Consider the following 13,608-nt stretch of genomic DNA (forward strand, 5'->3'; position numbering starts at 1 on the left):
GCACTTCTGATAAAGCCATCCCCAGAGCAAGCGAAAAACACAAATGATGCAAACATGCAGCATAAAGGTATTAGAACAATTGACTAAAACAGTCTACTTTCTGTTACTGCTCAATGATTGAAAACTGTTTGTCCTTTAAAGGCATGATTTGGCATGACTTTTGTTTTTTTCTCCAGTGTCTACATTTAATTTTATTCATCATTTTCTAGTTTCTAATTCTCTCCTCTTTTCCCTGGTCCTCGTGGGCTGGTGTCCTGCATGTTTAAATCTCTCCCAGTTGCAGCACACCTGATTGTAATGAGGGCTCCTTACTGGGCTTTTTGACAAGCTTAATGAAGACATCAACATCAGATTGATGTGTACTGGAGCAGAGAAAGAGAGTTAAAACATGCAGGACTGTGGCCAACAAGGACCGGGGTTGAGTAGTTCCGCATTAGATGTTTCTCTGCTTCAGCAGCACACCTGGATCCCATATTTATGTCATCCTGAAAGCCCAATAACCCTCATGGTAATCAGCTGGGTTGCAACTGAGAGAGACCTAAAACATGCAGGACGCCGAGTTGTAACTCCCAGTCAGTTTTTCCTGTTTTCAAAGCTATTTGCTGTTCTCTCTGGCTCCCCCTGCAGGCAGACCCACATCATTACATACACTGATTTGTCACACAGCAGTCTGGACTGCAACAGGACGCTTTAATTCACGACATGTAAAAACAACAACAACACAGAGACTGAAACAGGATTAATAAATGAATTCTCAATGAAAAACTGCATTAGTTTTATAAAGGGAGTCCCACAAAAAGGAAAAAAAATTCTGGTGGTAAGTGAAAGAATGGCATACATTTTCTTAATCTGTAAATGTTTCCTTCTTGTTTGTTTATTTATTTATTTATTTATTTATTTATTTATTTATTTATTTGCAGATTGCAGATGAACATGCTTTTATGAAAGTTTTGGACTCTTTACAGTCTTCTGCTCACGGATTCTGAGGAGCTGAACTATGCCAAGATTGTGATAGGCTAGATCGAAAAATGTCACATTTTGCATTTCACTGCAAGCAAATCAACGTTGGCATACTGTCCAGGTCCTTTTTTTGTTGAAATTGTCTATGCATTTTTTAAGAGTGTGTTCCACTGACAGTCCAAATACACGATGATCTATATTTGTGTGAATGGAAAAGTCCAAATATCTCCTGGGACTGTAAGAAAACTCCTGCTCACTAGATATTGTCCCTTTTTTTTTTCGTTTTCAATGATTTGTAAATTCCAGAGTGAAAATCTCAGTAAATCTACAATTTATGACCCACTCCGATTAGACACCACACAAAAGCTGTCAGGATCATGTGCATATAACTCAATGGAATTATGTGGAAAGGTTGGCGATGGTAAAATAATAGATATAATTCAACATGTGGGATTTGAGCTTTTGTAAGATGACAAAATGAGCATGACGGTAATGTGTACATCAGAAAGCAATCAAGTAAAGCTTGGGCAAGAAATGCTGTTCTGTTCTGTTCTGTTCTTTCTTAACTTGAAGGCGAATATTTTCAGTTCCAAACAGGTTAAAATGATCTTGTTTTAGTCTCATTAGTCGACATTTTCCTTCACTGCCACCTGTTATCACTTATCGGATCAGACATCGTGCGCTATGACCTTCAAAAATGGTCAATTATTAAGAATTAATATGTTTTTCGTGGAAATTTGTAGTCGTTTAAGTTTCACTCAGGGCGCCGCCATATTGGGAGGTTTGTTTACACCGGAACCGGAAGTATGTCATCACCCGTTCATGTTTCCACCGGCAGATGTCACTGTGACACAACTAGACAGTGACATTTCTACATGAACATATACAGAAAAGCATGTACACTTTCAGCTGAAAAAATAAATAAATGAATAAATAAATAATGTCAGAAACCAGAGAGGGAAACACAAAGACACAAGGCTCAGTCACTGATCTGCTTCAGCACTTTGCCTGGTGGCAGCTCTGAAACGGTGCAGCTCCAAAGTTGAGTGGAAAAGTCTCATGAATCCTCCAGCACAAACGTGCTGCCAGAAAAGTCTCTCCTTTAAAGTAAACGAGGCCTGAAAGAATTTTAACATTTTTCTTTTCTTCTGTTCAGGCAAATTAGATTTTTTTTCAGCATACCTTCTTGACATTAATCAGAATCAAAAGTTTTTTTTTTTCATCATGCAATGTATAATGGTATTGCTCATGACTTCTCCCTGAATACAGGAAGACAAATAAAAATTGAAGTCGAAAAGTAATAAAAATAAATAAATAAAAAAACAACATAAATGTCCAGGGCGCTGTGTGACAGTTCACCGTGTAAAGCTGCAGGTGAGGTAGCTGGGCATGGTGTAGTTAGTCTCTCACTTTGTATGATTCTACACACAGTCTGAAGCTGTGTTTCAGACGTTTTGTGCTTGAATTTACCGTGACACGCCTCCTCCACCATCTGGTATGAAGACACATCATCTACCACCAGGTGACGTTTCTGACGAGGACGGGAGAATTGAACTGCAACATGTAAAACAGGTATGTTGAAAAAAGCCTTCGTGCCTGAACAGAAGAAAAGAGAATATCGAGAAATGATCTAAAGGCATAATGAGCCTAACGAAGTAGAGACCTGAAAGATCTCCCTTCCAGATATGTTTCAGCACTCAATATGTGTCCCATTGAACTCTGGATTTGTCCTCATTTTCTTCTTCTTCTGCTCTCTGCAGGTGTTGTCACAGTAGATTATCTGCCTCCATCTCTCCTACCATGTCTTCCTTCGCTACATTCATGCTTCTTCTCTTCCTGCCTGGCAGCTCCTATACACCCTTTGTCCAATACATCCACTGCCTCTCCTTATTCTCTGTTTTCCTCTTCATCTCCCTTTTCCCTTACTGACATTTTGATGACCCCAAACATATTTCAGTCCTTTTATTTGACTGGATCAACACGGTTCTGCTTGTTGACTTGTGCCATAAAGCCCTCAGACGCTGACAGACGGTCCTGACCTGCCACGCTGTAAAGCTGCTCTTCACACTGTGCAGAATTACAACAAGTAAAATGTTTGCATAACAGCAGCAGAGGGTGAGACTGAGAAACATTTCTGAGCTGCTACAGTATTCGGTCCTTACATCATACTTTCTTATCTTCTTGTGCTTAGAAATGAAACATTTACTCATCTAATTCAATCCATTAGATGAAAGGTCTAATTTCCAATTCAATAAACATGCATGAAATGTTGGACTTTTTAGGATTGTTTGATTTTCTAAAGCGATTTCCTTCCTTACATACACCATGACCTGTGTCTTGACTAAAAATGAAATTACACATAGTATTAGCACAACCAAGCAGGATTCAGGAGTGTATTTCGGGTATATTTACTGTTGAGATAAACAGTAAACAGCGTGTCAGGGTTGGTATGTGTGGGCCAGACTCCATCAACTTTGAAACCGTGTCATTAAAATCTTCATCTTGACTCTGGAAATGCAAGTGTGCATTTTGAAAACAATAATTTGTTTGGGTAAATAGGTTATAATTTCCATTTAACATATAATTTATTCAAGGGGAAAATCGTGTTTGACAGCCTTGCTGCTTGCCTCCTGTTCCCAGTCGCTGCAGGTTGCATAATTCGCACCTGGCATCTTCCAGTCAGCAGACCTGTTATATCCGAGGCCTTCGGATGTAAACTTTATTGGGCTGCAAGATGGATGATGATTAGAGTACCTTTAGTCAGTGACAGCTTTAATTAAAGTTAAAGTTGGATTTATGAGGCTTTTACCTAACAAGACACAACTCAGGCTTTCCTCTTTTTTTTTATTTTTCCCTTTCAAGTTCAGCCTCTGACTGCTTTAATCATACCATACTACGCCACGTATTCACGCAGATAGGAGGCATTAATACTCCTTTCAACAGCTGTCATTTGCAATAATTAGCCCCGCTGCTGCTGGTGAGTGAACAAAACAGCCTGGAAAAATGGACGCCGCTTGGCACGCCGGCCGCAGCGTGATGTATGGCTGAACATTAAACTTGTTTTCATTCTCCTCCACACTCCGTAAATGACTGGAGGGAGGGAGGAGGGGGGTCGAGGGCAGAGAGGGTGAAGAACACATGAAATGAAGGGTGTGGGATTTCTCCCACCTGGGAGGAGTTAAGTGGGGGAAATATGCAGAAATGTGGAAACATAATACTGCAGAGATCAGAGGAACAAGTCGATCAGGTAAAACCCCTGCAGCTGTAATGTTAAACAGAAACTTGAAAAAAAGTTGCTGAATGATTCTATTGAATGGTGTAGATTTTATGTTTGTCAGAGGCATTCTGTTACAGGGACTGATGAAAGGTTCTTCGGCCCAAAGCGTCTTGATTTATTCATTTTTTTAATTAAATTTGATGAATCTGGACCTGAGTTATGTTGCTGCTGTGTATATTTAAGTGATATCTCAGGGAAGAGATCAAACCAAAATTAACAACAAGAAAACAAGTCGACTTATTGAGTAAAACCAGAAAATATGACTGGAAGAAAAAAAAGTTTATTCAAACAGTGTTTTCCTGGTGAATAGCAATAATAATAGTAATAATAATAAATTAATAGATTATTTATTTTAAACAATAATTAAAAAATGAACACAATAAAGGCTTAAGGTGCTTAAAAAGGAGTAGGAGGAATCATAAGCTTATTAAATTCTATGAAAATAAATTATTAATATACGTTTTTCTGTCAGTCATTTGGCTTAATGTAATTTTTTCCCTTTCCCTTTTTTATTTAAATCATATAATTAAGATTTGAAAGAAAGAGACAGACAGACAAGTGAATAAATGTATTAATAAACAGAGTGAGAACACTCAGTGAGCGTTGTAGTCTTCTTCTTCTTGGATGCGATGCTGATATTGATAAAGCATCCGTGCTTACATTAAGTTGAATGGAAGATATGCAGGAAGATACACCACCTAATATTTGGTTGTCGGATGAAAAAGATGAAAAACACACTGAAATAATTCTACACACACACACACACACACACCCTCCACTGCAGCGCTGTCAGTCTGTTAGCTGAAGTCGCTGCTTGTTCGCCTGCAGGTCAGCGTGCACAGAAAAACAATGATCGTTAACGGTGCCTTTAGAAATTGCACTTATTTTTGCTGATGCTGTCTGGCGTTTCTGTATTTTCGCTTTAAACGATCCAACCGGATATCCAGCGGCGTGAGGAGTGAAAGTTGAGAGACTTCGCTGTGAAAAGTTTATTCATGTTTAAAGCGCATTCTTCTCTGTACAGATGTGTGTGGTTTCATGACAATACCAAAAAAAACAAACAACAGCACCCACTGGTGGCCCAACCTGAAAACTACATCATTCTGACGGTGCCTGCTGTTTTCTTGACATCGTTTTCAAAACGCTGCAGTGTAAACGTGAAACTTTCTCTGAAATGATGCATTTCACTTTAAATGTCTTGTCAACGCGACCTTGAATATGTGTGTGTGTGTGTGTGTGTGTGTGTGTGTGTGTGTGTGTGTGTGTTTCTCTGTGTTTGACCTATCCAGGCTGCCTTCGCCCTGATCCAATATGTATCTGCCGCGCTGTGTAATCTAAGAAACTAAACGGACATTTTTGTGATCATTTTTAGACACGAGGACGAAAATGCAGACATCTGGTTCCTCTGTGTTTCAGCCTTCGCGTGTGTGTGAGGCAGACTCTCTCAGTCGTGTTGTAAATGTCACAGAGCCGCTTTGCTGAAGGTTGCTCCCTAATTGAAAATTACATTTGAGTTTCAAGTGGCATTATCTCATTAAATTACAGATTCAGTGTGTGATGATTATTATTCAGTGATGTTTCAAGAGGGCTTCTAAAAGGGGGCTGTGTGTGTGTGTGTGTGTGTGTGTCTGTGTTAGTCAGTCTCCTTTAACTCTTTCTTATCAGAATCACCTTCACATTATCATTTATTCTCCTTTTCAAATATTTTCTCCTGTCGTCCGCCTTTCCACCAGTCTACTACTTCTATTTTTTTTGCCCTTTTCTCTCCTTTCATCTTCATTTCACTCTCAGATGGAAATGAGACCTTTACACAGCGGATGGAGTGAAATAAAGTGAAGGAGAGACAGAGAGAGAAGCAGGAAGCACTGATTTCTCAGCACTTAGACTTTATCGGTGTGTATTTGTGTCTGCTTCCGAGCTCTTACGACCGTGACGTGAGCGCAGTGAAATATTTAGCGCTCCCGGAGGACGGTGAAGTGTGTTCGCCGGGGCCAAGCGTCCACGGAGAGAGAGACAGAAAGAGGAAAAGACAAAGACAGAGAGAGACACTTGAGCTGAAGCGGTAAGCACTGCGGCAGACTGACAGAAGTGATCACAGTCAACAACAGCAGCAGAGGACGGAGGACGGGCGGAGGAGAGACACTGAGGAGGAAACACTGGAAGATGAGTTTGGATTCATGCGTGGGTTTTTTTTTCTTTTCTTTAGTACTGTAGCAGCTTTCTGTTGTAATACAGTGACCCCTAGTGGTCTAATATATGTACTGCAGCTACAGCGGCTCAATACAGTAATTTAAAAAACTCATTTGACTCTTTTGGACACCACTTTCTTTACTGTCCCCGTCGAAACAGTCTGACCCTTGATTGCTGTTAAGTGAATCTAAAATGTAGCAGTGTCTGTCAGGCGAGGCTGCGGCACGTTCAGGACATGGCACGAGCAAACTGCTACCGCTCTGCACAGAAACGCTGCTGAAAACACCGAGCGGTCCACATTAATCTCAGGAACCTCTCAGGACACTCTGGGAAGTTTCACAAACCTCTGACCTGACGGTGCACACGTCCTTGTCCCAGTTATCAAAGAACTTCTCTCACACCACATAAACTCTCAAATCCCCTTGTGCTGTATTTTTAAGAGTAAAAAAAAAAAAGAAAAAAAAAGAAGTCAACAGTGCTGCTCTACCAAGGCCGTGATCCATTTAGCTAAATAGAAAAGCTGAAAGCCCTTGGCCTAATTTTTCTAACTTTCAATAAGATTGCATTCAATTTAAAGGCAGCTTTCAGCACCAAGGACAGCGTGCCGAGAGTTAACAGAGAGTAAAACCAAGACTGAAAATTCTTTATTGAGTTGTGAAACAACAGTGAGTGATATTAAAGATTCAACAGGATTTAAACACAGCAGTTCCAGATCTCAGAGACAAACCCGGGAATCTGACCGAGAGAGAGGTGATGATGAGGAGGAGGTCAAAAATCTCGTCCACTCTGTGAAGATTCAGGCTTTTGATCCAGTTTGTAGACATGATTTTCTTTCATCCACTCAGGGACTGTTCGCAGTGATGCAAACACTTCAACACAGACAGACTCTGAAGCAGATTCTCTCTGCTCTCTTTGTATTTCTACACAAGACAATTTGAGAAAAAGGATTTTTATCTCCTGCACAAAAGGAGGGGTTTAAAATGGCGAAATAAGGTGAAACAATTAAAATAAAGTAAAATATGTGAACATGGCTAAATAAATAAATAAGTAAATAAATATAACAGCTGAGATGACTGAGGAAAAGCTAAAATTGTAAATGAACGAAAAATGAATGAATAAGTAAATAATTACTTTCCCCAGTGTTCCCACTCCGTTACCGTTCCTGAGCCAAACATGGAGTGTCAGTGCAGAAAGAAGGAAAGTGCTTCACGTGACATGACAGAGATACAGCCATAAAGCCCTGATTATTCAGAGGCAACTTTTAAATACTTAAGTACTTTTAAAGTACAGACATATATTGACATACATCTATGTCGGTGGATGTAGAAACATTATCTGCAGTTCAAATTCAAGTTCGATTGTCGTCTTGTCTCATATTATCACAAAGCAACATCTGAATGATTTAGATTAATGTAGCATTTTCTGTTTGTAATTTATTCTGTCAAGAGTCCATTTATTTCATTAATCATATATTCAGGTTTATAATAAATAATCAAAAATGCATCTTAAAGTTCCTTTAAGAAGAGATCCAAATTCTTTGACATATTTTTAAACAATTTTTTCAAAGTAATGCAATAGTTACCTCGTCTAGTAATTAGTTACTTTTAAAGTATTATAAGTCAGTTATTTCTGTGACTTCTTTGTGATCTCCTCCCTCTGAGGCTGCAGACTGCAGCACACCGCTGCACTTGCAGGTCAGGGCCGCTAGAGGGAGGTGTGAGAGTTTCCTGCACAGCTGCAGGCAGCTGCAGGTTTCTCTTGGTCAGAGTCGTTTTCTCCTCAGGAGGGGGGCGTGGGGACTCTGGGGAAGTGAAAGCTCAAAACACAAACCCTGCAGCCCAGAAACACAAGTCACTGCTGGCAGACAGAGAGGAACCTGCCGAGAAGGTAGGATCAGTTTGACGCTCAGAGAAATGAAATGAAAGTGGAACCAGAGAGAAGGAACACAACAGAGTTTATTTATAATAATATCTGGGAAAAGAGTCAAACTGAGTATTTATTTTATGATTTCTAGCTTTAAATGTACATTCTGAATACGATATATTTATCAAAAAGAGGTTATAAAGTCTTCTTGGCATATTTTATAAAGCAGGGGGTCAAAACAGAGCAAATAGAGACCAGTTTGAGAAGAATGGCCCAGAAAAGTAACATGAGAGCAGCACAACTGAGGAATAATCACAACTCCAAATGAAGTGTTTAGTTACTTAAACATTGTTCTGTTTTTGTAAACTGAAAAATACACTATAATGTTCAAATTCATGTCTTAAATCTGCAGGTATTTTAAATTTTGTTGCAAAAATATGCGAAAATAAAGATTTTTTGCAGTTTTTTTGTCAAAGCAGATGGAAGACTAATGTCTTAAACATTGTCATCATCAGAATAAGACATTAAAAACTGTTTTCCATGTTTAAAAAGTAATGTTTGCAGTGTTATCCTTTGTAAAGTGACTGTACGGGCCGGATCAGATCGTGAAACGGGCTGATTTTGGCCTGAAGGTTGTTGGTTTGAAACCCTTATCACACAGTATGTAATAGTTCTGATGTCTTATTTGATACTAAAAATGAGCTTCTTAAAGCTGGAGTAATGCAGCTGTGTGATATTAACAGTTTTCCGTCCCATTCTCCAGCTTGTGCCTCGCAGGCCGCCGTGATGGGGCAGCTGTTCTCGTCCTCGTCGGAGGAGGAGCTCGCTCAGGTGAGGCAGGCGCTCGGCTCGCTCCTCTACGACGCCATGCTGGAAGGAGGAGCCGTGCCTGACCTCCGGGTCGAACACCCACTTCTCCTCACCGGCCACGAGGACGGCCCGGCCCCCCAGGACCGCCTCCGGGAGCAGCTGCAGCAGGTGGAGGACGAGGAAGTAGTTCAGACTTCGTGAATCTGTCGACGTGCCGTTTGAGTCCCGTCCTCTTCTTTCCTCTCCCTACAGCTGCAGAGCGACATGGGGAACAAGGCGCCCACCTACCTCCGCGACCTGATCGGCCGCCTGTCGGCCTTCTCGGAGGAGCCGCGGCTGGCGGGCCTGGTGGGCCTGGCGGTCACCATGGTGATGGACATGGCCTACATGTCGTCCAGACAGTCGTCGGGGGCGAAGGGGAAGGCGGCGGGGTCGTCGTCGTGTCAGGTAGGACGGGATTTATTCCTGCTGTGAATTAGAAATTCTACTGACTTCGTGAATGATCTTATTTCAACATCTGTCTGCGATACATAGGAACTGGAGAGAAGTGAGAGCTTGACGTCACAAAGTGTGGGGAAAAAAGGACAATTAAAGAAGAAACCACAGTTCAGTTACGACAAACAATGAAAAAATATGATCAAAAAAACAGCTTCTAAAGGGTCAATTAAACAAAATCAGAAGATGCGCTAACAAGTCCTCATTTTTTAAATGGATGCACACAGATGCAGCCCAGGAAATGACAACTTTATTCATTTTGCCATCCTGTTAAACCTCGTCTTCCTCTGCGAAGTTGTAAACGGCATCATGTGGACGATCCTGCAGCATTCAGCTCCTGTCGGACCTGTTTCCTCCAGCAGAGAGTGGTGGAGCTGCAGGAGGTGATGGAGGAGTATCTGAAGCGCTGCAGGATCAGCCTGAGCGATAAAAGCCGGCTGATCCAGGACTCGGTCAGACTGGAGGCCCAGCTCAGCCTGACGCTCACCCAGCTCCGGACCTGCCTGCTGGGAGGAGACTGCAGCTCCAGGTGAGAGGAGGAGGACGAGGTTTTTTTCCTTTTTTATGAGAGCAGAGCGCTGACGGCGTGTCCTCCTGCAGGTCTTTGAGATACTGGGCCAGCGCAGCAGCATTTCACACACAGATGTTGATTCATCTGGCGAGAATGGAGGGAAAAGCCGAGCCTGCGTGTGCACGAGCCGCACTGGAGCAATACAGGGAGGACCTCTCACAGATCATACCTGTTTACAGGTAAAAACCCTCTAAATTCTCCCTGACTGATGGCGCATTAGCTAGATAATCCCACCGTAATCAGATAATTGTAGCAGTTTCCCTCTTTGCCACACGAAGCCTTCGACTCGGTGTTGAATCATCAGAGAGACTGGAAGATAATGTCTCCATATGAGCTGCACAGATTGCAGGTTACTGGTTCAGGAGATAATCTGTGTGTCCATTTGGACCGCTAATAGACCAAAGTGACCAAAGTGGGCCACAAATTGGAAAGAATATATATTGATTAGACCTCACGGTAAAAAAATAAAAATAAGTACTCATTCACCGGCCTCTCAGGTTTTCATTGATTTTTTTTTTTTAAGATTGAGACCATGTTAGTCCACAGGACCAATGAAGCCTCCAGCTCAGACCCTCGTTCCACAACATCAAGTGAAAAAGCCAAACTTTGGTTGTGTTTGGGGCGTCTCACTCGCTCTCTCAGAAAACCTCCTCCGGTGTTCTTTATCTCGCCAGAGGCATCCATTAAGCCTGCCTTATCTCCTCCTTCCAGACGTTACAAGCAGCACACGGTGAGTGTGGTGAAGCGTCGAGGAGGCCCGCTGCAGCCGTCCCCCGAGCCGCCAGAGGAGGGCGCTATGACCGGCCTGACGGTGACGGACAGAGAGACGGGAAAGAGTGTGAGCCTCTCTTTATCAGACATGGAGGCAGAAGCAGGTAAAAACGGCTCCGAGGTTCCAGAAAACGTTGTTGGATGATGGAATTAAACGGAGTTGAACTGCACAGGGAGAAGAATTGGACATCTTGACCCCTCCTTGACCTCCTCCCTCAACCTGGACTCCATCACCTCGGAGCAGTACGCCCAGGCCTACCTGGACCACCTCTTCTCCGGTAAAGGCCCCGTGGAGGAGCTGCAGGGCTTCTTCTCTCAGGCCGCCGAGAACCTGAGGACGCTGAGGATCCAGACTGTGGCGTGTAAAGACAAGGCGCACGGCGAGGGAGCGCCTCCGAGAGAGGAGCGGACCGAGCAGAGGGCGGGACGAGAAGAGACGGAGAAGCTGAGCATCGTGGAGACGCAGCCGGAGCAAAACCTCAGCAACAGTGCAGCAAGTGCTTAAAATACCATTTACAGTATCCGTCCTCTGTCTTCTGCTTGGAATTTATTTAAACCGCCTCAAGCTTTTTGCCATTTCCCAATAAAGATGTGTATTTTTGTGTCAGTCTAACTTATTTTGGGTTTGGAAATCTACTGTTTGTCAGCATTTCTGTCATTTCCTTTCCTCCTTCCTTTCTTTTAACCTGTCCAGGTCTTTTTGTAATGCTCAGAAGAGCTTATAAATATAAAGCTCCCCTTGATGACATGGTTTCTTATTTTATTAATTTAGAATACTGATGCATGATGTTGGTGGACCTGACAGAGAGAGTAAACATACCACGACCCTTCAGTTAGAACCAACGCTCCAGACGGCCGGCTGCTTCACCGGCACAGAGATATAACGGAGAGCATCCTGCGGACTTCTGTTGAGAACACCGCTGGCAGTGATCTGGGACGTACAAGCTGAGGATCCAGGTACCAAATTACAAACCAGGGCATCGGGAGAAACCTAATGCAGATAGCCATTAGTCACAAGGCGGCCGAGTTCACATGCAGAACATGAGGAGTGATTAAAGATCAGCGAGATCATGCAAATGTGACCTCTGACCTCTGAGATGATCCCAAGCAGGCCAGAGAGGCCTGGCAAGCTAAGAAATTTCATTACTTGTCTTTTTAAAAGTTGAAATTCTTTTCTGGCCATTTGTTGAGGACTTTTTATTTTTTGGTGTTCAAACAATTCATATCTTTTTTTTTTTTTTGTGTAAACGACCAGTTCCAGCTGTTTCAGCCGACTGCTTTATCCTCTTAAGCTATTGTAGGAGTTTTGACTGTTTTTGTGTTTAGGTTTTTGTTGTTTTTTGGAGTTTCCAGATATTTCTTCCATTTTCTTTTCATCTCTTGTAGTTTTTAGCTACTTTAGAGGATCTGTTTTTTTTTTTGCTTTTTTTTTTTTTTTTATCTATTGTTGCTGCCTCAATGTTTTTTCAAGTTTTTTCACCCATTTTTATTCAATAAAAACTTTTCTAGCCATGACTTATGAGCTGTTTTGAAAAGTCATGGGTTGCAGACTCTTTGTCCAGGAGAACTATGGAACTAACAAAGGCTGCAGTTGCAAAACAAAATTCAAACTCTTCCAAACAAATCAACAAATCGAGAAAAAGGCAAATACATCAACATGTTTGAGGCCACTGCAATACCTACAACCTGTTGGAATATTGGACCACAAAGAATTACAGCACTCCGTGTAGGGAGGTCCACAAAACAGGAGAAATGGGTTAAAAAAATTAGCAGTGACCCTCTGTGAGGTCTGATGATAAAGCTGTGTCAAACATAAGGCCCGTGGGCCAAAACTGCAACAGCACAAGGCACTACACAAGCAGACTGACCACCAGAACGCAGTGGACGGGCCATTATATACCACAGCCAGCAGGTGACGACTATCACACAATCAGGCACAGGTGAAACAGAAATTAGTTTTAGTGCACTTTTTTCCAAGTATCTGCAGTTCAAAACATATTTATTAACGTACACATTTTTATTCCATCAGGCTTACTGTCTTTGGTTTAGTGGCCATGTGGGACAAAATTCAACATTATTAGTTTGATGAAAGGGGAAAATTTCATAGCTTTCTTTCTTTTATTCCAATAAAACTTCTCTTTAAAGGTCACAGATGACCAGTCGAACACTTGCACAGGGTCATTTTATTTTCCCTTGTTGATTGTCAGGGGAAGCGCATGCTCTGAAGGGTGAAAATGAGAGGACAAATGGCACTTTTCCCCAAGTGTTTTTCTCTCCGAAAGGTTGAAAAGATGCTTTCTGTCTGAGTATGATGCTGCGTGATGCATCAGGTGGGCGAGCGGCGCAGGAAGCAGCTCTTATGTGGCGTCGCTACGCCACTGTGTGAATGTCAAGGAGAGAGAGAGAGAGAGACAGAGTGTGTGTGTGTGTGTGTGTGTGTGTGTGTGTGTGTGTGTGTGTGTGTGTGTGCGTGTGCATGCCTGCATGTCTGCTGGAGAAAAAAATCCAAGCAAGTGTGAATTACGACTTGTGAGAATTCAAATGGGAGTGATTGTGTGTGTCGTAGAATTGAGCAGTGTTGCTAAAATCAACATTCACGTCTCTGTTTGGTTCCATTTAAGTTTTCTCTTCTATATTCTTCCTTCATCTTGTCGTGATTCTTCGTCTATTG

At 42.1% G+C, this 13,608-nt stretch overlaps 1 protein-coding gene across 1 annotated transcript; it reads left to right on the top strand.

Annotated features, from left to right (window-relative positions):
* The first annotated feature begins 8,232 nt into the window (after positions 1–8,232).
* LOC115398878 (uncharacterized) lies at positions 8,233–11,544 on the top strand. The gene is made up of 7 exons (XM_030105876.1): positions 8,233–8,314; positions 9,054–9,268; positions 9,353–9,547; positions 9,955–10,124; positions 10,196–10,345; positions 10,878–11,041; positions 11,111–11,544. Exons 2-7 carry the CDS (start codon positions 9,077–9,079, stop codon positions 11,440–11,442), a joined length of 1,203 nt encoding a protein of 400 aa, XP_029961736.1. The 5' UTR covers positions 8,233–8,314; positions 9,054–9,076; the 3' UTR covers positions 11,443–11,544.
* The last annotated feature ends 2,064 nt before the right edge of the window (positions 11,545–13,608 follow it).

Source organism: Salarias fasciatus, chromosome 13 (assembly GCF_902148845.1).
Source record: "Salarias fasciatus chromosome 13, fSalaFa1.1, whole genome shotgun sequence".
NCBI lineage: Eukaryota > Metazoa > Chordata > Actinopteri > Blenniiformes > Blenniidae > Salarias > Salarias fasciatus.

Excerpts from the sequence above, each read along its gene's own strand:
- LOC115398878 (XM_030105876.1), top strand. The coding sequence starts at position 9,077 with ATGGGGCAGCTGTTCTCGTCCTCGTCGGAGGAGGAGCTCGCTCAGGTG. Across the intron at positions 10,125-10,195 it reads GGAGGAGACTGCAGCTCCAG|GTCTTTGAGATACTGGGCCA; the intron begins GTGAGAGGAGGA and ends GTCCTCCTGCAG. Across the intron at positions 10,346-10,877 it reads CAGATCATACCTGTTTACAG|ACGTTACAAGCAGCACACGG; the intron begins GTAAAAACCCTC and ends TCCTCCTTCCAG.